This window comes from Ostrea edulis, chromosome 10 (assembly GCF_947568905.1).
Source record: "Ostrea edulis chromosome 10, xbOstEdul1.1, whole genome shotgun sequence".
In the NCBI taxonomy this organism is placed as follows: domain Eukaryota; kingdom Metazoa; phylum Mollusca; class Bivalvia; order Ostreida; family Ostreidae; genus Ostrea; species Ostrea edulis.
In genome coordinates this window covers 36,535,496-36,563,182 of record NC_079173.1, presented here as the reverse complement: position 1 = coordinate 36,563,182, position 27,687 = coordinate 36,535,496, and the positions used below count along the sequence as shown (strand labels likewise).

Genomic DNA, 27,687 nt, shown 5'->3' with positions numbered 1-27,687 from the left:
GGTATGACGCGGACATGACACGAGCGGGACCCGAAGTCACGACCTCCCGCTTAAGAAGCGAACGCTTTTCAGCGTAAATGGTATGAGTTGAACATTGACTTAAAACAGCAGTCTTACACACTGGATTTAACGTTCATGTAATATTGCATATTTTCGAGAAAAGATATGCTCAAATACTACATATATTCCGTGAACAATACAACTAAAGGATATTTATTACCCACTTAACTTTGACAGACAGACAGGGAATTCAAGTGGCGTTGTAAAACATTGAATAGAAAACATTTTCAATTCATGTTTTCATGATCATTGCGAAAACATGTAAACTGACAGTGTCCTGTTCTAATTCTGTTTTACATAGTTCATTCATACTATGGGTTCTGACACAGAGATGGAAATGCAACACAGATTGGGTCTAGTGTTGTGGTTGTTGCGGGTGTTGTGGTTGTTGTTGCTGGTGTTGTGGTTGCTGGTGTAGTTGTTGTTGCGGGTGTTGTGGTTGTTGTTGCTGGTGTTGTAGTTGTTGTTGCTGGTGTTGTAGTTGTTGTTGCTGGTGTTGTGGTTGCTGGTGTTGTTGTTGTTGCTGGTGTTGTGGTTGTGGATGTTGTTGTTGCTGGTGTTGTAGTTGCTGGTGTTGTAGTCGTTGTTGCTACATCGGTTGTAGTTGTTGATGCTTCTGTTGTTGGTTTAGCTGCTGCTGTTGTTAGGGTTGTTTCTGTTGTTGTCATCACGTCAGTTTGTCCAACAGTAGACGATGCTGTTGTGTGTTGATCGGCGGTGCTTGTTTCCTTGAAAATCAAATGAATGTATGTACACAGTATACATTTCATATGAAGAAACAGTTAGGTGAATGGAACATTTCAATCACAAATTTTCATTCATTTATTTAAAATTCATTTACGTACGAATAAGGGACACAGCACATAATGCTTTAAAGAGTTCTATTTCTAAAAAAAAAAAAAAAAAAAAAAAAAAAAAAAAAATCGGGTCGCCCAGCTTTTGGGGCGTTCGCTTCGAAACCAAAAGGTTCCGAGCTGGATTCTCGATTCCGGCGCTACGACAGACATGACCTAAAAGTCACGGGTCTTTCGAATCACTTTAAAAATTGAGGTCCCGTATTAATATACGAGGCTGGTTGGTTGTCTATTGTTTAACATCCCATTAGAAAATATCTTTCACTCATATTTGAGACATCACCATTGCCGATGAAGGACTACAAAATTTAGGCCTATGCTCGCTGCTTATGGCCTTTGAGCAGGGAGGGGTCTCTATCGTGCCACGCCTGCAGTGACACAGGACATCGGTTTCTGCGTTCTCATCCGAAGGAGCATCCCACTTAAAGGGACTGATTCACGATTTCCCCCAAAATTTTCTTTTTCACTTTTAATGATCAAAGTCTACTGGCTAATGTGTTTAAAAGAGTTCACATAAAAATTAAGGTTATACATTATCAAAGAAGCTCATTTTAGAGAGTTTATTATTTGTTTTGTAAACAAAGATTGCGGTATGTTATTGTTTATGAAATTGTCAAAAGAAATGGATATCGATCTAAGTTTATTATATCTTTCACATTTCGTAGCAGTTTTGGGGTAAATGTGTCATCTAAAAGTTAAAATTTGTGACTATGCAAAATAAAGATGCTTTATATTACAAAATCAATATTTCACTTGTTTGTTTGTATACATAAAAAGACTCGAGTCTTTGTTTACATAACACAGATTTAAGGCTAAAATATTGTTTTAATTCTTGCATTCAGAAGGTCAAAATTTTGGCTGTCAATATTAAATGAGTTTTATTTTTAATGTTTACCATAAAAAATTAAATATAGTTTTATCAAAAATCGTGAACCAGTCCCTTTAATCGCCTCTTACGACAATCAAGGGGTGTTGTAGACCTATTCTAACCCGGATCCCCACAGGAGGAGTTCGTACAAAAAAACAAATAGACCAACACCGCCTTGTGCGTTAAGCGTAGGTCAAAATATGACACTTCATCTGAATGAAAAATTCTCAAACGGGGGCAAACAAACCGAACTACAACTTTCAACAGGATTTCACGGATTATCCTTAACAAAAATAAACATGAAAAAGTTAATCAGAGAATATCGTTTAAATGCATACGCATACATAATTGCCGTCAGTTACAGCTTGTATTGCTTTAATGAGTTGAATCATGTAAATTTTAACATGAGACAAGATAATTCATTTTTATAAATAAATTAATCTAAGTTATTAGCTCAATCAAGTTTTTAGCTCACGTGAGCTTTTCTGATCGCCTGTTGTCCGTCGTCTGTAAACTTACTACATTTTCTATTTCTTCTCCAGAACCACCGGACCAATTTCAACCAAATTTGGCAAAAATCACCTTGGGTAAAGGGCTCTCTAGTTGATTCAAATGAAGGGTCATACCCCCTTTCAAAGGGGAGATAATCACTAAAATGCCAAAATAGTTGGGGGTCATTTAAAAATGTTCGTCTCAAGAACCACTGGGCCAGAAGAGCTGAAATTTACACGAAAGCTTCCTGACATAGTGCAGATATGAAAGTGTCTTAAAACCCTTACCCCCGGGGGTAGAATGGGGTCACAATAAGGGATCAAAATTTTACATGGTAATAAATGGGGAAAATCTTGGAAGATCTTCTCAAGAACCGCTGAGCTAGGAAAGTACCAATTTATTTCATGTCATGACCCCTGGGTGTAGGATGTGGCGACGATAGGGGATCAAATTTTTACATAATATATACTAGGGATAAAATCTTTTAAAATCTTCTCAAAAACCAGTGTGCCAGAGACGTTTATATTAGCATGAAAGCTTTTAGAGGCTTGTTCAGATCCCCACCCCACCCCCCACCCCGGAGGTAGGGCGGGACTACAATAGGGTATCAAATTTTACATGCTGATACAAAGGAAAATCATCTTCTTTATAACTAATGGGCCAATTTCAACCAAATTTAGTACAAATCATCTTTGAGTTAAGGGGATTCAGGTTTGTTCAAATGAAGGGACATTCCCCCTTCAAGGGGAGATAAGCACAAACAAGGAAGATTAGGGTGGGATAATATAAGAATCTTCTTCTCAAGAACTACGGGGCCAGAAAAGCTAAATTTTACATGACATCATCTTGGCATATTGGGAATTCAAGTTTGTTAAAATCATGACCCCAGGGGTAGGGTGGGGACGAGATAGGGGATCAAAGTTTGACATACGAAAATATAGGAGGAATCTTTAAAAATCTTCTTCTCAAGAACTACTTGGCCATAAGAGTGGATTTATATCTGATAGCTTCCTAATATAAAGTAGATTTAAGTTTGTTTAGATCATGGCCCCCAGCGTAGGATGGGCCACAGCAGGGGATCGAAGTTTTACATTTTTCTGAAGAACCACTGCGCCAAAAAAGTTTATATTTACGAAAAAACTCGAAATTCATGCGGGATATCGTTATGATCCAACAACTCCCGTGGTGAACCGGGTTATAATAGGTCCCCAGTACCCCTTGCTTATTGTAAGAGGCGATTAAATGGGGCGGTCCTTCGGATGAGACCGTAAAAGCTCAGGCTCCGTGTTACAGCAGATGTGGCACGATAATAAAAAAAAACCCTCCCTGCTTAAAGAAAGTAAGCGTCAAGCGTAGGCCTAAATTTTGCAGCCCTTCACCGACAATGTCTCCATTGGAATTAAAAGTAAGGATAACTGGAGATTGTTGTTTATGAAAAAGAAAGGTCTCCCCAGCTACCCACATTGGAAGTGCTTCATATGAAACCTCCTCCCCTTCATGTACTGCATAGTATGGATGAAAAGTCATGAACGGGAACAGAAATTATGATCGTCGATAAGCCACATAGGAGAAGTGTTCGCAAACTATTTTACAACCCCCATCCCTCAAATCCACTATAAATTTAAGGATAACAATTGGATCTCCCTGTTCCTAATATATGCACATTTGCAAATGGCGTTAAAATATTGTACACAATTTTAAGTCTATCGGATAAGCCATATAGAAGAAGCATTAACAAGCTATTTTAACATCTTCCACCCCTCATGGATCTACGAAAATAATTTGATCCTCCTGTCCCAACAATATGTATATCTACAAATTACAATGATAAATTGTACAAAGTTTCACATCTATTAGATAAGCCATATAGGAGTGTTCTCAAGCTATTATACATCCTTCGCCAATCTTAGATCAACTTTAACTTTTAGGAAAATAATTGGATCCTAGCATCCCACCAACGTGCACATCTACAAATGGAAATGAAGTATTGTATAAAGTTCCAGGTCTATCTGATAAACCATGTAGGAGGACAAGCGTTCACAAGATTTTGTGACGAACAGATGGACAGACATAAAGTACAACAATATTTCTTTCCTTGGAAGAAGGGGGATGTAATTACATTAATTGACAGTTCACCCCCCCCCCCGTTCAATATCTAGTGTGGTTCCCCCAGCACTAATGACTGACTGAAAACGCCTCCCCATGGACGCATTTAATTTTCTAAGAGGTCCATGGGCCACATCGCTCATCTGAGTCACGTTACATTGGCCCATATTTAGAGATTTTTCCTATATATTAGTATGTAAATTTAACTTTGATCCCTATACTGAAGCCCAAACCTACCCCCGTGGGCCGTGATTTTTACATACATGAATCTGCACTATGTCAGAAAGCTTTCAAGTCTGACCAAATGGTTCTTGAGAAGAAGCTTATTAAAGATTGTCCCCTATATATTTGTATGTAAAACTTTCATCCCCTATTTTGGCCCAAACCTACCCCCGTGGGGTCATGGGTTTAACAAACTTGAATCTGCACTATGCCAAGAAGCTTTCATTGTTTCAACTCTTCTGGTCCAGTGGTTCTTGAGAATATTTTAAATGCCCCACCCTATTTGTGATTATTTCCCCTTTGAAGGGGACATGGCCCTTCATTTGAACGGGACTTTAAAGTCCTTCACCCAAGTATGCTTTATTCCTAGTTTGGCTAAAATTTGTCCAGTGGTTCTGGAGAAGACGTTTCTTTATGTTGCAGAGTTTGAGGCTGTTGTTGTCTTTGGTGGATGCCCTCATTCACTTCGAATGTTGCTAAAACGCGAAACGTAAAGCGGAGCGGAATTTAATCATTAGAATGATTGAATTAGCTATAACACCAAAACATCTGGAAAATATGCTCTATTTGGATTAAAATCAAAATTTTGGGAATTTGTATACGAGCTGTAAAAAAAAAATTATTTTAAAATTCTACTCAATTTGATGAAGCTAAGTTAAACGCGTGTATACGAGTTTACAAAGTTTTTTTTAACGAGAATTTAGAAATTTGGGCATTGACGGAAGTGTTAACAAGCAGCAACACCTATGCCCTTCTTTGATAACGATGACTGGTACGATAAAGAACCGTCACTATCAAATGGTCCAGGACGCCAAGCAGAGGTAAGAATGTGTTGCACTTCATCTACAACTGCCGACAACTCTATAATGCGAGAGACCCTTGAAGAAAAAAACGCTAAACAATTGATTAATTAATCATCCTCACTTAAGTCTAAGTACTTGAATAATTTTAAGGTCTAATAATCAGGTAGATTTCGAGAAATTGACTTTTTAATTTTTTTTTCATAATTTACAGTGTCACCAAATGAATATGATATTAACCATTGTTATTTAAGTGACTGGTTCGCGTTTGGATTTTTTCTGACAATTTTGATGTTGAACATTAAACATATAACTCAATTAACGTTGAGAAAGAAGAGGTGGGAGCTTCTTAAACATGAATAAAACGATTCTATGAGCCCCTTGTTTATATTTGCACACAAATTAGTGAAATGCAAAGTATCCTAATTCTGCAAATACACAAACAGAGATCGATAACCATACACGTTGTAATTAGTTACATATATGTACCTCAATGTTTACACAGAAAATACAAGTAATGAATTCCTCTGTCATAATGTATTACTTCGATGTTTTTGTGAAACCCTTTAAACACACTTGAGTTCCATGGTGACCCGGCTTAGAATAGGTCCTCAGTAACCCTTGTTTGTCGTAAAAGGCGACTAAATGGGACGGTCCTTCGGATGAAGCCGTAAAAACCAAGGTCCCGTGTCACAGCAGGTATGGCACGATAAAGATCCCTCCCTGCTCAAAGGCCATAAGCATCGAGCATAGGCCTAAATTTTGCAGCCCTTCATCGGCAATAGTGACGTCTCCATATGAGTGAAATATTCTCGAAAGGACGTTAATCTAATTAATCAATCAGTTGTAATAGTTGTGCAGTCAATTATGTATATTTCACTCATCCCAATAAAGAATATTGCTAATTAATGCCATTTCAGGTCTCTTGAGTCACAATGCAATAGATAAAAATTTGATATAAGTATGATAACAGTCTTCAAATATTTCTTGGTCACCTTTCGTTCCTTCTTTCTTTTGACAGTGCATAGCAATATGGAATTCTATTAGACAATTGTGATTTTTGGAAACAAAACATATTGGTTTTGTTAATTAATTTGATAGAACGAGTCAGAAATACTTATTGATATCTTTTGATTTATTTTTTCCATAAATAGTTTATCGATAGAATTGTCTATAAGAAAAGTTACTTTAAAGGAGTTTAAAATGCATTTATTCATGATATATGTATTTCATAATATTTTTAAAAAATTGTGTTCTTCAACAACCGAATCGTCCTCACATAACAATTATACTAAACAGAAAGAATTCAGTAGTCAAATTTTTTAATTACCTTTGAGAAAAGTATGCACACGGTGCTTGTTGCGGAATCCCCACAGTTAATTTTAGAAACGGTCCTATAAACAGTGCAGTTTTCTTGATGAAATTCCCGACAAATACGAAACCTCGTACACGCGGAAGACGTCCCGCAAATGAAGCTGCATTCCAATGTTAACAAGGTATTAGACGATGTTAACAAAGTGTTAGTCTCATCGTAAAGATGACAGGCTTGTCCATCTACTGTTGAGAGGATCCAACACATGGCCAACAAGATTCTGTACAAGACACCGAGCACACACGTAGACATTTTCTTACTGAACTTCACCCGGTAGTTTCAAATTCACTTCAACATTCAATGTTCTTTGTGGCTTTTTGTTCTGTACACACGGATGGCTTCGTGCTGTAGCCTACAGCCGTTGCCGTTTTCCATACTGTGATATCATATCTGATACGATATGTAGCGGGGCTCTGTTTTCCCGATTTAAACAAGCTTTGTGGTGCTTTATCCGTTGATTATATGTGTTAAATTCCAAAGATATAGCAAACTACTTTAATTTTTCAGTTCGATAACTATCAGGTCAATTACTGCAGGATGAATTGTAAATGAAAATCATGACAAGCACGGGAAGTCAACCTATGTACATGTTGGGTCTAATGGTAAATTCATCTGTAAATCAATTACATGATATGCAGCAAAAACACTCATTCGTCAGACTTAATGGGTTTTATTAGCATCTTTATTCTGACTGATAAGGTTTTCAAATCAGTTAAAGAAAGGAATTGAAATAAAAATGGTTATGTACCCCTGCTGCATGTACAATAGGCTTACTTCAAGGCTAAGGACATCTGTATCAATTTTATGCTAGTTTATTTGAGCAGCCAGCGACTTATTTCAAGTTGATTATTTGGCTTGCATAAAAACAATGGATTTATATTGAAAAAAGTAATGTTGAGTGAATATGTTAGAGGGGACAAAAAATCCTATTAGTTATCTTCTGTGTTGCACAAAGACACACTGCTGTTACATTCACCGAGTACGTGTTCCGAAGAGTTTGCTTGAGGACCGAAAAATTAGTTTCCATAACCATTAGGAAACGTGTTGTCTCAGGTAACGAGGCCACAGCAGGGGACATGTTTCCATACTAAAAATAACGATTTTTGAATTATTATATTTGCATTCACTGTGTGCTTTCTGCTTAATTCTTATTGAAATTCATTGCTTGTCAAAAACACATTATGTTCAGTCTGACGGATTTAAAGGGGGGGGGGGGGGAGCAAATTTTAGGTAAATCGTGGTATCTTGTTTAGAAAAATGTACTAAACGATAAAAGAAGCAATAATTTCTGTCACTCCCGGATAAATAAATGACAAAATCTTTTGATTTCTTGAATTACTTTATTGGGAGAACTTAATGTTTTCGAAAAACCCTTAAAATTTGCATCATTTCATTAATTTCACCTTATAAAAAATAATAGAAAATAGTACAAAAGACTGAATAGGAGACATATTTCAAGCCCTGTAAAATCCAGTGGCGGGTAAATGTTATACGTCTACAATAATTATAAGGGATTATCTTATGAGTTTAGAGTATGTACTTCTTGGACTGTTTCCCGTTACCAACGTCCAAATATGGGGATAAGTCAAAGTCTGATCATTTCAGCTGTTACGTGTACATAAAGTACTTTTTTAAATACAGAAAATTATAAGTAATAAAATGCATTCATTTGGTTTGTTAAACGGGGGATGAAGATCGCAAACATTGCAGAAAAAAGTACATACATGTATATTCTTACATATCCTGTAATCTAATAAATTAAAGAGAACATTTTATTGGTACCGTATAAGTTTTACATTTAAATCAACTGAGAATATTCACAACGGATATGTGATTAACATCAAAATCATTTAGATTTAGTTTGTCTGAAAGTTAGTTTCATGTACATGTACGTAAAGGTGGAGATAACGAACATTGATCAATCTCATCACTTCTATAAGGAATTCAAAATGATGAGTTGAACAAATACGTACCCCTCGAGCTTTTTAATGAAAACGGGATAAAGGATTCAATGAAAACAGAGTTATTGCCCATGGATTTAATATTTTGAAACATATTTATATATATCATGGACTTTTGAAATAGTTTATGTTTAAAAAGATTTTTTTTTTATAATAACCATTGGAAAAGACTCCAACAAAATTTATGGTAATATCATGCATAAATCTAAATAAGCATTGATCTCGCAAAACATCATGTCACCGGAGAGTGGAACTATATCCATTGTTTAAGATGAGAGTTTCTGGTAAAATAAACTCTGGTAAGAATATATCCATTGTTTAAGATGAGAGTTTCTGGTAAAATAAACTCTGGTAAGAATAGATTAAAGTGAAGGTTTGTCGTTTACTTTTTATGTAAGTTTAAGGAGGTACTTTTCATCGTCTGACTTCCTTTTAAAACATGTATGAAAATATAATTATCAGCAATATTTGCCTATTCATTTCAAAACTCATCACCTAGCCGAGTAGCTCAGTAGGTTAGCACGTCAACTACTAAAAGAGAAGAAAAAAGCACGTCGACTACTGAACTGTAGATTGCGGGTTCGAGTCCACCAGGGTGTTTTTTTTTTTTTTTTTTTTTAAAATCCGATTGCTTTCTACACCACTAAATCTGCATTTTTTGACTAAATAAAGTAAATTTGAAAGTTTTTAACTTTAAAATTTCAAATTTCCCGGGTGTAGCATACCTCCTTAACACGACTAAGGTTCTTTAATCAATTTAAGATTTTTCAGGGACAATACCATTTCCATAACATCCTTCAGTGACAAACCCCCCACACTTTTTGGACAAACATGTATTTGTATTGCAGGTCCCCTAAACTACGATACTACCATGTATGAAAAAGAAAATCATTTTCAACTATTTTTTCATGTCATTGACCTGTCTACCTTTAAGACACTATGTAATGTAATCAATTGGAACTAAATATCTGTTGTTTCTTTCACAAAACAAATATACATGCCAAAATTATTCTCATTTCATAGCTGAAAGCAAATTTAATTTGTCTTCTTGGGTCAACACCACCATGCCTGTTGTGATAGTGATTCTGTGTTTGTACTTTTAGGAGGGGCTTAGTATTTTGATTCAAATTGAAACAGATACGTACTCCCACAAGTAATTAGACATCGCTGGTCCACTTTTAGAAATGCTGATGTATTCCACATTTGGAATAATATGCATATGTTAATTAAATCCTTCGGGCAAGTATTCTTCTTTTAATTTAGTTGCCTAGGGATGTCTATGGGTTAACCATTGACAATGTGTTTGCTGTAGAATCCGCTTCGCGTCTCCTTGAAGTCATGTAAAATTATTTCTAAAAGATTGCTACGTTTGTATAATTAAGTAATTGTGTCAATCAAGCGGCAATACGACCTACTAAAGGAACAGGAGTAATGTACAATGATTGAGAACCACGGGATATTAAAAATACATTGAATTCGATATCTTTCCATGCTTTCATCATTTGAAATAAAATATATTCTAATATACTGCTGGTGATGATTTCATTGTGAACAAAGACGTTAATGGCGATGCAACAGCTCAACTTTATACTTTATACAGAATATCTCCTTGGTCGTTAACTTCCCATCGTTATGTAGCAATGTTACATTATTAAGAGTGATATGTTAGGCCTCCGTGGCCTAGTGGTTAGAGCATCGTAGCTCAAAATCACACGGCCTCTCACCTCTGGTCGGCGCGGGTTCAAATCTCACTCGCGCCGGTAAATGAGAACGTTTCCCAGTTTACTTTCGGAAGGTCGGTGGTCTCTTCCCAGTCACATTGTATCTGTGTTCTCTCTTCCACCAATAAAAACTGGGCGCCACCAGATAACTGAAACATTGTTGAGTGTGACGGAAAACAGCAAAACAAACGTTTTAAAGAACCCAACTGTTCCGTTTAAACGACAAAGTATCATGGCGTATCAAATTTAAAGGATTACAGACTCATAGAATACATTTATGTTTTATTCTTTACACATTGAGTTGTCAATTTTTACTTCCTTTTTATACTTTGCGAATAAAAAGCATTTGAGTTGTGTTACGCAATCAAGTCATCAACGACTCCTTCATTGGTGCATAACGGACTTATACAAAATCTTCAACTTACAACAATAGACTCTAACTAGAATTTCAGTAAAACTATGGATGCTCCAGGAAATACATCTAACCGATGAACTATTTCATAGAAGGACTGACATAATGATCAATAATTGTTGAAATATTGGTGAAATGAAGGGTGTATTTTCATACATTGTGAGTGACGTTCATGTTTACAAAATGACCTTGTCTGAAATTTATTTCCCTATTACTTCAATACCTGTTCAAAATTTGTTGAAGTAAGGCATTTTTCCTCATATAAAGTAAATATTCCGAGTGACCTTGATCTTTCCAAAATGACCTTGGTTCAAACGCCCCCATCTCATGCAATATTTGTGATCAATTTTTGATGAAAGATTTAGGAAATAGGAACTTTTATATCACAAAACGTTGAATTAATTTTTATACGTTGAATGATCTTGACCTTTCCAAATGACCTTGGTTCAAACGTCCTTGTCTAGAGGAACATATGTGATCAATTATATCAATTTCTGATGATACGAGCTAAGATGTACCTAACGGCGACTATTTTTTCCCCCGAATTTTTTCGGGGAACATAAAAGTCTGAATAAACTAAATAGCACCATACCCAACACTTTGTGAGGGAAAAACTCAAATCAAAGAAACATTTATTGCGTCATTAACCAATTATATGTATGTGAGGGGAAAAAAACCCAAAACAGTGAAAAGTTAAATGTAAATTTGTACATGTTTAATAATGAAAAAAAGATACAATATGCATTCATCATTAAAGCAAATATTGATCGACAAAAATATAGTTTTACTAACAGCCGTCATTTCCGGTAGCGACTTCCCCTTGGTTTCTTTTGGATATTTTTCTCCATAAACATGAAAGAGACAATGTAAACAACTAAATATGATAAATTCTATTCATTAATAGTAACCTTCGTCCACACATTTACCCACTTTGTAAATAGTCGTTTACCTCTTATCCATTTACCACCAGCATTTGATGTTTATGTATCTCAACTGATTCGATACGGGTAAGCATGTCCTGTGTACGATTAATTTTGAAACCACAGAAAGCTAATGACAAATAAATTGATGTTACAAAGGTTTCACTAATTTCCTTTGATATCAACTATCTTATTTAGAAATACAACCTCTCATTTGATTAAATGCTGGCTGCATGTTTTATTGTTATACTGTTCCTCTCATTCTTATTTTGACTATTGATTACTCCATTTACCTTATCCAAACTTAGCTGCAGGACTGACCGGCTACCTAACATGGCTACGTCAACAAACGAAATCATTTAAAGCTGGGAGTTTTCAGGTCGTATGAGGCTTTAATGAATATTTGAAGGTATGTTTAGACACAAGTATAGTAGGAAAATATGTTAAGAATTTTTTGATATTAAATTTATGAGACAGCAACTCAAGAATACAACGATATAAGGCCTCAACCGTGCGCAGCTTTTTGTGCGCCGTAAATCGAAGGTTTTTATAAGGGGTGGCTCTGTAGCTCTCTGTTATGTCAAAATATTTTTTCAGAGAGCTACAGTTCTGCAGCTAATCCAAACTAAGAATTATTGGACGGTGTGACCGGTCAACATGAAATGCTTACTTGCCTTGGGCTTCTCAATTTCGTATCCTTTGTAGTGGTATGAGATTGGTCACTGTTATCTTCAACATTTTGATCCATAGCAAGAGTTTCTCATTTTTGTAAACTTCGAAGAAGTAAGCCATAACTTCTAGCAGTTCCTGTATTGTCGGAAATGTTGCATAGTACATGTATGTCTAAATGCTATAATTAACCTTTGATTCGTAATATAACGTTCCCAAGTTGATTGTAGGACTTTAGATTTAATGTAACATTTATTTTTAGCAAATAATGCAATTCATTGATGAACAAGTTGCATGGGTGTGTTTGGGTATGCTACAGTAACATAAAATCGCCTTTGGTTTGTAATAAATTCTACAGAAAGTAGGTTTTTTTTATTCCACGAATCAGAAATAAATGCTGCATACACTCCTGAACTATGCATCATCTACATAGCATGCACTGGAAATAGAATATCGGGTAGTGCAGTTATATTATTCTTTGAAAACCAATAGTCGTTTTTATGAAGCCTATAATATTAAGTGCAGCAACTATTCTGAAAGGAAAACTGTCGGGATTTTATGTACCATATTTGAATTATAAGTGTTTAGCGCAGTTGATTGATTGATTGTTTTTACATCTCATATTCAGACGTCACCAGGTGTAGGCGAAGTACCACACATTTAGACTTATGCTTAGCGCTCAATCACTACATATTTTAACTTCTTAGGTTTTACGCGGTCATGGCATGAGCGGGGCTCGAACTCACGACCTCCCGGTTACGAAGCGAACACTTTAACCATTGAGCTATCGCGAGCGTCCGCAGTTATGGAATGAAACGTTAATTGATTTATTAACAAGATATCAATTATATACAGTATATGTTCTCTGAATTGTATTTCTTTTAGTGTAGATAAATACGAACATCAATACAAGGGGTGAGAATAAAGATTGATTCATTGAATATTATTTAACGTCCCTCTCGAGAACATTTCACTCATATGGAGACGTGAGAATAAAGAAAAGTGATAAATCTTGTAAATCCCACAAAATGAAAAATCTCGGACAGGGTAAACACGGACCCCTGGAAACACCAGAGGTGGGGTTGTGTACCTAGGAGGAGGACTATTGCCTGAACTGTTAACCGGTTACATCCCCTGTGAGTCCTCTGTGTTCGTGTAAATGGAGTAATCTATAGTCAAAATCACTATGGATAGGATGGCTTATCAATTAATATGAAGCACGTCATAAAACAGACATACTACTTGCACAGAAAATCATTATACACTGTAACGAATATGTAAAATGCTGTATTTAAGCAAGACTTGAAAAATTTCTTCGGTTTATGTAAAACATGCTCTCGTGTATTGAATCAGTATCATGGACAAATGTAGTTGGAAATTGAAGGTTATAACGAGGCTGGCGTCATTCCTTTTGTCATAGAATTGAGTCCTTAGTCTGACACCATGGTCTCTGTACAGTACACCATGTAAAACAGATAGAGAGACTGTCATTATACCCCGCGCAACAAGTTGTGGGGGGTATACTGGAATCGGGTTGTCCGTCTGTCTGTCCGTCCGTCTGTAGACGCAATGGTTTCCGGGCTCTAAAGCATTTTCCTTTCCACCTACCGTCACCATATCATATATATGGACTACCCATGGGATGAAGATGTTCCCTATCGATTTTGGGGTCAAAGGTCAAGCGCACTGGACATCGAAGTAGCAATATGGTTTCCGGGCTCTAAAGCGTTATCCTTTCCACCTACAGTCACCATATCATACATATGGACTACCCATGGGATGAAAATGTTCCCTATCGATTTTGGGGTCGAAAGCTCAAAGGTCATCGAAGTAGCAATATGGTTTCCATTTAAATTCTTTAACGGCTTTTTTCATCGCATGGAGATGCTGTGTTCCTAGATAATCCATTTCTCCCTACAAACGAGAATACCCCAGGTTTGTCATGCCATTTGTTTTTTACACTCAGAAAAGAGGTAGTTTATACCTATTACCAACACCCTTTGGGAGATTGGGGTAAGCGGGGGGTATTCTTAGTGAGCATAGCTCACAGTACCTCTTGTTTCAGGTTTACTTGTATGGATGGCATATCATGTATGAAAATGAATATAATTATTGTTGACGATAAAACGTAGTTAATGTATCTATATCTAGTTGAAGGCCAGTGCAAGAAGGTTTTATGTACAAGTTTTCAATAAAGTTTGCTTCATAAGGATATGAAAACAGGTCAACTAATAAAGGAGCACAATTTGTGTCAATTAGAATTCCATCATACTCTTTCAAGACCTGGTTTCCAAAGACTATATAAATATTGTCAATTGGAAACCTCAACATTTCTTTCATACATTGTATCAACTTCAGAGTGCCTGTGTGTAAAATAGGAATGGTTTTGACAAAGTAATTTTTGGAAGACTGGTCCCAAAAAATATTTCGAAGTTTTATTTTTATTGACGATGCAACGGTACATAATACGCCCGTGAGAATGCTGACATAGAATACCGGTGTTTTTCCCAAGCCATGATTTGTAGGACTTTGCTTCAGGTAGTATCAGCCATCATCAGACTGTGGCATACTTTCTTTGAATAATATGAATAAAGGGTCTTAGCTTATAAATGTGGCAGGAGGTAGATATACAAACTAAGAGTTTTGGGTGTAAAATATTTGCCCATATTTTATCAAGTTCAACAACCTGTAAATATTCAAAATGTCAAAGAAAATTAAGATTTGTTAAGTATCACAATCCTTACACTATGCATTTTCAAGTTATTCAAAAATACCCTAGACTCTAATTTGTGAGAGGAGTTATAAGGACAAACCATGTCCTTCATTTATTATAATATTTCTTCAAAATGGACTAAGTTTAACAACTTGTAATTTTCTAAAAGAAAAATCAAGAAAATCAAACTCCTTGCCACATGCGCATTTTCCATACCCAAACAAATACTCTGTAAGATAAGAAGGTCCTCACTTGACGGAAGGAAAAATAAAAGACAAATTATGTAAGGTATTCTCTATGCAATATTTTTTCAATACTGACAAAGTTCAATAACCTGTAATTTCCTCACCATGAGCCACATCGCTCAACTTAGTCACCTTGACTCATATCTAAAGATTTTCCCTATATATATCGACTTATGAAACTTTGATCCCTATTGTGGCCCCAACCTACTCCCGGGGGCCATGATTTTACTAAACTTAAATCTGCACTATGTCAGGAAGCTTTCATGCAAATGTAAACTTTTCTGGCCCAGTGATTCTTCAGAAGAAGATTTTTAATGATTTTCCATATATATTTGAACGTAAAAACTTTGATCCCCTACTGTGGCACCATCTTACCCCCGAGGACCATGGTGTTTACAAACTTGAATCTGCACTATGTCAGGAAGTTTTCATGCTAATGTAAACTTCTTTGGCCCAATGGTTCTTAAGAAGATTTTAAAACAAAATCTATTTATTGGTATGTAAAATTGTGATCCCCTATTGTGGCCTCATCTTAGCATCAGGGGTCATGAGTTTAACAAACTTGAATTGACAGTGTCAAGAAGCTCTCAAGTAAATAGCAGCTTTTGTTGCTCATTGGTTCTTGAGAAGAAGATCTTTAAAGATTTTCCATATATATTTATATGTAAAACTTTGATCCCCTATTGTGGTCCCATAATACCCCCAGGGGCCATGATTTTTACAAACATAATTCTGCACTATGTCAGAAAGCTTTCATGTAAATATCAGCTTTTCTGGCTCAGTGGTTCTTGAGAAGAATATTTTTAAAGATTTTTCCTACATATTTGTATGTGAAACTTCGATTCCCTATTGTGGCCCCATCATACCCCTGGGACCATGATTTTAACAAACGTGAGTCTGCACTATGTTGGGAAGCTTTCGTGAAAATATCAGCTTTCTGGCTCAGTGGTTCTTGAGAAGAAGATTTTTCCGATATATGTGTATATAAAACTTTGATCCCCATATTGTGGTCCCATCTTACCCCCATGGGCCACGACTTTAACAAACCTGCATCTGCACTATGTCAGAAAGCTTTCTTGTAAATGTCAGCTCTTCTGGCCAAGTGGTTCTTGAGAAGAAAATTTTTAAATGACCCCACCCATATTTTGGCATTTGTGTGATTATCTCCCCTTTGAAGAGAGCATGGCCCTTCATTTGAACAAACTTAAAAGCCCTTCACACAAGGATGCTTTTGGAGAAGTTTGGTTATAATTGGCCCAGTGGTTCTGGAGAAGAAGTCGAAAATGTAAAACGTTTACAGACAGACAGACAGACGACGGACAACAGGCGATCAAAAAAGTTCACAACTTCATTACCCATATAAACACTTAGTAAAATAAGGTTTTCATTTGGAAAGTGTGGGAGGAGTTCACTGAACAAATTTTGTACTCTCTTTGTAATGTTTTCTCAAAACGGACCATGTTCAACAACCTGTAATTTTCTTAAGAATTGAAGAAAATGAAAATCCTTGCCACATGCAAATCTTTAATATCCATAAATACACTATGTGGAACAAGTTGGCCCTCTCTTGAAAATTGTGGGAGGAGTTTGCCGGACAAATTATGTACCCTCCGTATAACAATAATTTTCAAATAAAGGGGCAAAACTCCTGTATTAAAGAGAGGTCAAAATGGATCAAAATTATAACATGATCTAGAGTGATCCACATAGAAGCTCCATAGCAAGTGTCAGCTTAATACATGTATGTGGCAGATAAATGAAATTAGAAACAGAAAACCTCGAACGAACGGACGGACGGACGGACAGATGTACAGCCATCGTTGTACCATAATACGTCACATCTAAAGACGGACGTAAAAAAAGCACAGTTTTCAATTTATCGTGAGGCATGGTCATGTAAGGTGTTGAAAAATTCGCACATTTGCATTTTGATACTGTTTTAGAAAATGATTTGTGATTTCATATAATACTGACTGCTAATTGTCAACTCATATAAATAAGGATAGCGGTTTTCATTGATTCTCAAGTACCCCAGGAAATAAATGGACTTCATCCATATAATTTGGTTGGTTGGTTGTATATTGCTCATGAATTTCTCACTCACATGAAGGCGTCAAAATTTAGGCCCACGTTCTTTATCGAGTCACATCTGTTTTGACACTGGGCCTTTGTTTTTCGCGGTTTCATTCGACGGACCGCCCCATTTAGTCGCCTCTTCCAACAGACAATCGGTAGTGAGGACTATTCTAACCCGGATCTCCATGGGGTTTGACAATATGGACCACTTATATGCATTTCTAAGCTACGGAATACAGTATAAAATGTATTTCTTTAATCATATTCTAATCGCCGAAATTGGAAAATCTATAACAAGAGATATTAACTTTTTTCTCAGTCATATACAACAAGAGTAGTACCCGGACGTTCAAAGGGACTGTGGGTAATCACGTGATTCATAGTCCTCCCACTACCTGCATAAAAAGCGGCATTTGTTTTGAAACTTTTGAGTTATCTTTCTTATTTTGTTTTATCACTGTTGTTATGAAGATTTTTTATTGATACCAATATGACAGAATTTAAATATTAGTCTCGTTTGCAAGTGATAACCGAGATTTTCAATCAATATAATGACTCATTACAGGAGAACCCTCTGTCAATATGCAAGCAAAACGAGCTCGATTCACTTAAAAGGGAAAATGGAACTAGCTAGATCAATTGAGGACATCTTGCTGTTTAATTGATTATGGTATTCTTTTTAATGAAATAAACGACAGTTCTTTTTCGTGTTATGTAAAGTACAGTGTGCCATTTTCACGGACTTGTTTGGAATAAGCTTGTAACCTTAAAAGTTTTCAAGATGTTTTGTTCCACGTCATTGACATGCAATACTGGACGGACTATTTCCAGAACGGTATTTTTTAAACTAAAGATACCGAGACACAATTATTAATTAGATTGATAATCTGAATTGTATATTGTTTCACCAACAAAGACAAATAAGACACGCACAATGTCCCTATGTTATATACTGTAAACCAACTTTTTTTTCGCGAGCGAGAAAGTTTCTCGCAAGAATCCAATTATCGCGAATATTTCTCACCGCGAACCAGTCCATTGATGTCTCTTGTAATTGTCTAAGATAATCTAAGTCGCAAAGATTAATCGCCGTGAACCAATTCATCTCTGATACATGTATATCGTGAATGAATATATATATATATATATAGAGAGAGAGAGAGAGAGAGAGAGAGAGAGAGATGTGCATACATTTTGAACTTTGCGTGGCACACCAGACCAGGGTAATTCTTAATCTTACCAACGCAAACTGTGACACGGGACCTCCACTTGTATAACGTCATATCCGATTGCAAAGTGAAGACTGCAACTAATAGGCTTTCGCGACAAATAAGTTGGCTCGGGTGATCAGTCAATTCAGAAAAGTACACCTCCCCCATCCCGCCCTTTTATAACTTTCGCATCCCTCTTTGTTTTTTCTTGACCTCCCCCCTCCTTATCGTCTCATATACACGTATCAACACTTCGCGAAAGTTACGTCCCTTGTCTGCCATCTCCCGGATAAAAATCGTATTTCCCTACGTTGTAGTTATTTACAATATGCCCCAGATTTGGGCAACCCATTAACTTGTATGAAAACGTGGTAATTGGCTAAAATTCAAAGTAATAACATCTTACATTTGGTAAGGTAAAGAAGGAAAACTTGGGTTTTTCACCGACTGACCTTTGGCTGACCTCGCAAGGGGACGTAACTCGCGGCAAAGTGTTGATACGTGTATTCGTGTTACCCCGCACCAAATACGACATGTGATTTGTCGGTGTTTACATTAAAGAGAGACTTGAGTAACTTTCATCGAGAAAAAAAATGAAATATCAGTTTTGTATCTACGTTTTTAAGTTGAGATGATGGTGTACCACATCATCCAATTTCATGAATTAAATTGAAATATGAAAATCTGGATATTAACAAGATTTAAAATCTATATCATGATAATACATTTATTCCAAAATGCCCTTTCGCTGATAAATAAACATATTAGTCTCGCAACTTCAGGTCATTTCTCAGTCGACAACGTCAAACTGTTCAAAATAACGATTTATTATGATGTTGAATGTAAATGGAATAAACGGTCATTATCTCGGTATACTTTGTGTAAATGGTGTTTGGGCGAAGGTTAGAAAGCTTGATTTTGATCAAACTTCCTTTTATAATTCAAAGTAGCTACATATAATGTATTTTGTTTATAAGACAAATTAATGAGATTTTGCCCCCAACGAAATTTTCTCACTTTACGTAGTTGAATTACTAAACAGAATAATAATATTCATTACTGGGCACAACAGACGTTTAGCGAGGCTTTCCTGTACATAATTCACACTCCACCCAGGAGCAAACCTTGTAACGAGTCCGTCAGTTTATTCAGATCCTTGAGGGGTGTGTTTGACCGTCAAAATGCAGGTGTAGACCTGAGTGCAGATGAATACAAACTTCCTGTGTTTTGCCATTATCGAACATAATACAAGATTTAAAGAAACAACAGGTGTGTTCTGATTGTCCTCTTTCTCAGTCAATGGATTCCTTCACTCCCTGTAAACCTGTCAAGGATACCTCACCTGCTTGGTCTTCACTTCCAATATAATAAACGTAAAGAGATGATAGTCAGCGACCGAGTAAAACATTTGGTACACGTAACAAAACGTATTATCATAAAGTCGATAATGGAGGGGGTAATTAGATATTGCGGAAGCAAATAAGCCGATTTAGTTGTTGGTTGGTTGTATATAATATTGTTTAATGTCCCGCTCGAGAATTTCCCCCTCATATGGAGACGTCACTGTTGCCGGTTAAGGGATGCAAAATTTAGACTTATGCTCGGCGCTTACAACCTTTGAGCAGGGAGGGGGATCTTTATCGTGCCACACCTACTGTGACACGGGGCCTAGGTTTTTTGCGGTCTCATCCGAAGGACCTATTCTAACCCGGATCCCCAAGGGCTGTCGATTTGGTACATAACCCTTTAGGGGATATGCACTCCTTTCCTATAGTCAAGGTGCATATACTATACCAAAATTCATTCCATTTACTGTTGAATACATGCACAATAAACCTGTCACATTTGATAAGGAAAACACTTGTATCAATATTTATGTATTATATCAAAAGAATAAATCTGTATATTCTTAAAGTGTAAATTAAATTCAGAACGAGGGTATTCTTTACTCAGATGTACTATAGATACCAATCCTCATTATTATATAATTTAAGAAATAAAACATGCAGGTAGTATTGAATATATACTAATGGCGGCGCGAAGCAACCCGACCTTTCAGTAGTATAAATATAGGCATTGTTGCAAAGTGTAGTTATCATTTAGATATTTTGGTAATTAAAGAATATGCAATACAGTACTTTAGGTATCAAATGCTGATGAAATTTTGAATTTCGTTTAAATGGTAACTGCAACGTTGGACATTTAAAATCAGTACACGGATTTCAGCAATCTAGAGTTCTGCGTTTCATTTAGTGTATTACGTGTAAATTATATACTTATAAAATCTAGGAAGTAAACAACATAACCAAGGGTCGAGGGTTTATTTCCCCTACTTCATACGTCGATACACTAATGTATTATCATGCAGTTATTAATTTGTGAAGTAAGAGGGATAACTGGAATTTGTTTTACAGACCAATCCATAAATTTTTATTTTTTTTTAAATATTTGCTTCTTTCTTTAAAAAAAATTGAAATCGCAATTACGAAACATTTAAACTAATGTTGAATTATGCAGCAAAACAACATCTCTATACAATGTCACCCTTCAGCGCCCCATCCTACGGATATAACGGGTTAAAATTTCTAAACAGGTAAAAAGATTAATATTAATAACATTTCCTGTATATTGGCAGTTGTATTATAAAGTATTCAGGTTTTTTTCAACAATTGCATTCTTGTAAAAACGCTTATACTATGATTGCTGGTAAAAAAAAAAAAAGGGGGGGGGGGTTCTTGCATCGATTGCATATTATTAAAATGTCTATTTCGTCTTGGCGAAAAATCAGTACATTTTAAAAGGATGTGACGCATACTTGATGTTACAATGTTCTTGGCAACCTGAGTTTGACTACGGATGACTCCGTTTACCTGATCAAGATATAGGGCTCACAGTGGGTGTGACCGGTCGACAGGGGATGCTTACTCCTCCTAGACACCTATATCCCACCTCTGGTATATCCAGGGATCCGTGTTTGCCCAACTCTTAATTTTGTATTCTTTATAGGAGTTATGAGATTGATCACTGTACTTTATTTTCTCCTTTTCATTATACTTGATGGACAGTCACAAGCTATGCATTCAGACTGAAGTTCTCTATTAAGTAGGTATGAATGTCTCAATTTGGAATCGTTTCTGACATACCCACTTCGCCATGACATTTCAACAGGAATCATGGTCTGTTTACTTTGTTTTGAATAGTTTAAAGTTTACTTGTGTCGCAGAAATCCTAATGCATTTGCCAACGAGAGTTTACATATAATTCATAGAAATATTTTAGATCAGTGTAGGGAATTTGAAAGAGCACAACATCATTCTTTACTGTAATTTTTGCCATTGTGTCCTTTTTAGTGTTGCCATGGATACCAACACGACACGACTTGAATCCAGCAGAAATCAACTATTCGTCTTGTTTAGGTAGAAGATAGAGATAAAAAATGTATGGATGATCAGTATTAGTGTTGATTATTGACTGCAAACAAAATCTGAGAAAGTAGTAAAATATTTGTCAGTATATAGACATTTTAATATACTAAAACGCAAGCCGAATATCCTTTGTTTGGCGGTATAAATTGTTGCTTCCGTTCAGGAGTCGCGTAGAGAAAGCGTCATTTGTGATCATTGCAACAGCAGGGACTCTATACACTCAGCGGTAAAAATCTCAATTTGTAGAATGTTTAGACTGTTTTTACTCCGATATCATTTAAATTTACATGTTGCATGCTTTTTCATTGGTTGAAAAATTATTGGACTATTGTATTCAACGGAAAAAAAATAAATGACCGGAACTACTTTCTATTGGAATGTTGGGGATTCCTTTAGATGCTTCGTATTTATATATAGATTAGGGAATCCTGAAAAGAAAAACTTAACAATTCTATCGATCTATATAAATTTATTAAAGAAAAACAAACAAATATCAAATATAAATAATAATTAATTATGCAAAATGAAATAAACATGGCTATTTGAGGACCCCTCCCCCTCAGATAACAACACACGTCTGCTGCAATTCCGGGCTGAGAGTTAAATGTATTCAACCGGGGATGACAATAGTCCAGCTTGCTCCTTGCGACAACTTCCTTCAAGTCACGAACCCAAATACCTGATACACCGCACACTGCCTCAGAGATACTGCAACATCGTTGCCCTTTACGACTAGTATGGTTTCGAACTGCGGCATATGTTTATGAGTGGGCACCGAAACGAGGCTTCCGTACATCTTTACAACAGCTCTGACGCCTTAGAAGCAATTTTCTCTCAACAGGACTTATCTCTAACTCATCCTTTCAAAACTGAATTATTCAGTCTACAAGAAACCCGTTTACTCAACAGTAAACAACAGTTCGTGGAAGTTGCCATTAGGCCTAACGGATTTAGTGGGGTTTTTTTTAAAGTTGTGTATTCACAAATTACTACGCCCATCTCGGAATGACACAGAATGTAGTACAAGAATAACTCGTTAATTCAACTCAAATCATATAATATTTTATCATATAAACTCAATGCTTTAAAATATTAAATGATAAGGAATGAATTTATTATTTTGTCGCTACGCGCAATGATGCAGTTTTCAGTCTTTTTTTATGGAATACCTCCATCCAATGAAAAAATAATAAATTCATTCCTTAAAGTGTTTGCTTGAAAATGATGGGGTTTGTTTCATTTTTCTTGTATTAAGACAATGATGTGTCTGTATCCTTCTTTTTTTTTTTTAACTCACCTGAGCTTTTCTGATCGCCTGTTGTCCGTGTGTAAACTTTTTACATTTTCGACTTCTTCTCCATAACCACTGGGCCAATTTCAACCACTTTTGGAAAAAAAAGCATCCTTCGGTAGGAATTCTCAAGTTTGTTCAAATGAAGGTCCATGCAATCACAAAAATGCAAACATAGGGTGGGGTAATTAAAAATTCTTCTCAATAACTACTGCACCAGAAGAACTGACATTTATATGAAAGCTTCCTGACATAGTGCAGATTCATGTTTATTAAAACCGGGGGTAGATTAGGGCCACAATAGGGGATCGAAGTTTTACATACGAATATATACCATATACTAGAGGTAAAATCTTTGAACATCTTCTTCTCAAGAACGGCTGAGCCAGGGAAGTACAAATTTACATGAAAGCCTCCTGACATAGTGCAGATTCAAGTTTGTTAATATCATGACCCCGGAATAGGATGGGACTACAATAGAGGTAAAGATTTACATACAAATATATAGGGAATATCTTTAAAAATGTTCTGAAGTTTCACTCCGCCGGAAAAAGTTTATATTTACGTAAAGGCTTCCTGACCTAGTGCAGATTCATGTTTGTTAAAATCATGGCCCCCGTGGCTTATTATGAGTTTTAGATACAAATATATAGGTCGACAGGCATTACTTACTCCTTTTAGGCACCTGATCCCACCTCTGGTGTGTTCAGGGATCTGTGTTTGCCCAACTATCTATTTTGTATTGCTTATAGGAGTTACGAGATCGATCATTGTTCGTTATCGTCACCTTTCATAGGGAAAATCTTTTTTTTTAAGAACCACTGGGGTTGTGTGGGACCACTATATGGTATCGAACATTTACTTGCAAACTAAGGAAAATCATTAAAAATCTTCTGAAAAATCACTGGACCAGAAAGGTTTACTAATATTACATGAATGATTCCTGACATAGTGCAGATTCAGGCTTGTCAAAATCATGGCCCCAGGGGTAGTGGAGGGCAACAATAGGGGATCAAACTTTTACATGCATACTAGGGAAAATCCTTAAAAGTCTTCTGAAGAATCACTAGGCAAGAAAAGCTTACATTTACATAAAAATTTCCTGACATATAGAGAGGAATCAAGTCCCAGGGGGATGGGTGGAGTCCACAATAGCGGATCAGTTTTGTATACAAATATATAAAAAAAATCTTTTAAAATCTTCTTCTCAAGAACCATTGGGCCGAAGAAGTTTACATTAATTTTACATGAAAGCTTTCTGACATAATTCAGATTCAAATTTGTAAAAAATAAATAAATAAATAAATCATGACCCCCGGGTGTAGGTTGGGGCCATGAAAGGGATCAAAGTTACTGTATTATATGCGAAAATATAGAGAAAATATTTGAATATGAGTCAAGGTGTCTCAGGTGAACGATGTCGCCCATGAGACTCTTATTTCGTAATATCCAATGGAAATAAGAGAACAAAGCTTTCTGAAAAGCTTAATTATTACGTGTAAGGGGCCAACATTCCAATCCACAAAAAACTATTGCAATTACAAACGATAACTACCGAAGATGAATGTGGATTACTATTGACAAAAATTATAATTCATTTCAATGTCAGAACTTCTGCTGCCGTCTTCTGATGGACAAGTCCACCGTCACAGCGAACTAATCTAATGTATTCTTCAAAATGGAGGTTCCAAACTGACAGTAAACTAAAGAATCACATGATGCCCGTCCATGGGACCATTCGTGTCATCTGCCCCTGGTGTCCAGAAGAAAGAATCTATTTAATAGGGTAGCTAACATATTTGAGATCCCATCTGAAAGAAATCAACCAGTTAGCGAATTATCCGTTGGAGGTGATATCGGAAATTAACAGAATATGGTTCAGCTTGGATCCGGAGGAATATGGACGTTTAGTGGGTGAAGTTCAGCAGACACACATGCTCGAGTTGTGGTACTTGTGTGGCTATCCAGGTCAAGAAAGAACAGTAAGAGAAAAGATAAGTAGCAAAGGAACAGGAAGATGATGAAGTCCGGAGACATGGTGGATGTTCTCACTCCTGACGAGCTCTTCAAGTCAGACCGTGATGAGAATGATACAACTAGCAATCCAAAGTCAGAAGAGTACAACGCCTCCGAACCTGAAATAGGTCATAGAAGTGGAAAATGTTCATTTAGCCAGAAGAAAGATTGCACTAAAACAAGAAAAACAACTCTTCAGCATAAGTTTTAACAAACAAACACATTTGCCAGGTCTATGAGCAGTATTACCAAAATCATGGCAGTACAGAACCGATCAGAAAAGCCAGTAACATCGGTAAGTAACAGGAACAGATGATCTACTTTATTGGGATTGAAGCAATGTATGTCGATCAAATTAAAAGAATATAGAAGGTGGGTTTATTCATCCACCCATCAAAAGAAAGAAAGAGTCCTGAATCCAACATCAGTATAGTATACACTTTATCACCAACCCGTATAGCCAATGTACATGTACCAACAGAAGTTGCAGCCGTCCCAGAAGTTCAAATGCAACTTTCCAAGGACGTCAGATCTGTCAGAGAGGGCAAAGAATCTTTTGAAATAAGGATGTCTACCATTGTTCCCTCCCGCCCGTAGATACTGGGTCTCGAAAAGGATTACGGTGAAAATCAATAACCTCACCATCACTTGGCCACCCACCTGATGGAAGGAGATGCCACCTGACAGGTGCCCTTCGTCTTGGGAATTTACAGCTATGTCAATGCAGCAGGCTATATATCCAACACAATCCAATACCATGGATAGAACAGATTTGTTGGATAAATTCAACTTTCTTGACCTACTAGAAAATATTGAAAAACCCGTAATGAAGAGAACGGTCAGGTGAAGAGAAAATCACGATACTATCTATACGAACAGGTAAAGGAGATTTCAACTAGAAAAGGATGAAAAATGGATTCAATGGATGGAACGATCACAAGTCGGCAGATAACATACTGGTCATGATTGATTCACCGGACATTTCAGTTAGCCTGTAAACTTACTGAAAAGATACAATAATAATTGGCAAATGCTATACGTTTTGTTTACCTCATTTGACTCTATTGACTTCGGGTAGTCATTCTGTAGTTTTCAGCCTACGGCTGTTAATCTAATACTTGTTTTTGTTTTATCCTTACCTTCCAATATCCCAATGGAAAAAGACTGTACACTTACTGGAGATACATCAGGTTTTCGTATTTACCAAAATGTATAATAGAATGGTGAAGATAACGAAAAATGACCAATCTCACGAAATCCATAAGCACTGCAAAATAGATAGTTGGGCAAACACGGACCCCTAAACACACCAGCGGTGGGATCAAGTGCCTAGGAGGAGTAAACACCCCCTGTCGACCGGTCACACCCGCCGTGAGCCATATATCTTGTTCAAGTAGGGGGATTTATCCGTAGTCAAAATCAGTGTGTCACGAACGGTCTAACAATCGGTATGAAACACGTCAGACAGCATTTGGCCCAATGGTAGGTTGTATTGGAAAACTAGATCGTTATAACGACCATAGAATTTGTGAAATGCTGACTGTAAACGAGACTGTTGAAACCCCTCTACCATCAACTTGTTTGTCAGTAGTTTGCCTCGATTTAAAAACTGATCATACACAGAACAGGCTCTTGCGTATGGAGTCAGTTGAGATATATACATGTAAACTCCATATGCAGGTGATAATGGAATATTGCAACATAAATAAGGGAAGTTGACGATGGAGAAGCTAAAACCATTCCGTTTGTCATAAAGTTGAGTTATAAGTTTGCCGTTAATATCTACTTTCAATAAAATATTTAAGTATGAAGCAGAAGTGGACAACTCTGTGGTGTCTTTTATTTCGAGGACGCAGGGAGATATCGAACCGACATATGAATGGAAGTTATTGTTAGTAGATAAAACCTAAACAATATATCTAAATGTCGAATTAAGAGCCACAGCAAGATATTTTTACTTCTCATGTAGAGGTTTTCTGAATAAAGAACCTGATTCACAAACACCAAAATATGGCCCTTAAAATATGTAAAAATTAAAGTAAATGTTGAATAAGAGTATTGGTGTCACAGATACGTATCAGAATCCAGGGTTTAAAAAATCATGTTAGATTTTAAAAATAGAAGCACACCTGAAGCTGTAAACATACTAGAACCGGATATGGTTCCGTATTTTCAGTATTTTTTCACCAAAAACTAATAATTTTCAAAGTTTTCCCCACACTGATTTCATCTCGCCCTAGATATCTGAAGTAC

General features: G+C 36.4%; 1 protein-coding gene across 1 annotated transcript; it reads right to left on the bottom strand.

Annotated features, from left to right (window-relative positions):
• Window positions 1-200: 200 nt before the first annotated feature.
• LOC125647714 (integumentary mucin C.1-like) lies at window positions 201-12,308 on the bottom strand. The gene is made up of 2 exons (XM_048874515.2): window positions 6,733-12,308; window positions 201-788 (listed from the first exon to the last, which is right to left on the bottom strand). The coding sequence occupies exons 1-2, from the start codon at window positions 7,024-7,026 to the stop codon at window positions 372-374; spliced, it is 711 nt and encodes a 236-aa protein (XP_048730472.2). The 5' UTR covers window positions 7,027-12,308; the 3' UTR covers window positions 201-371.
• Window positions 12,309-27,687: the final 15,379 nt, after the last annotated feature.

Bases quoted from the DNA above. Each gene is read 5' to 3' on its own strand.
- LOC125647714 (XM_048874515.2), bottom strand. From the start codon at position 7,026: ATGTCTACGTGTGTGCTCGGTGTCTTGTACAGAATCTTGTTGGCCATG. The intron at 789-6,732 runs GTAATTAAAAAA...TTGATTTTCAAG, and splicing joins TGTGCATACTTTTCTCAAAG to GAAACAAGCACCGCCGATCA.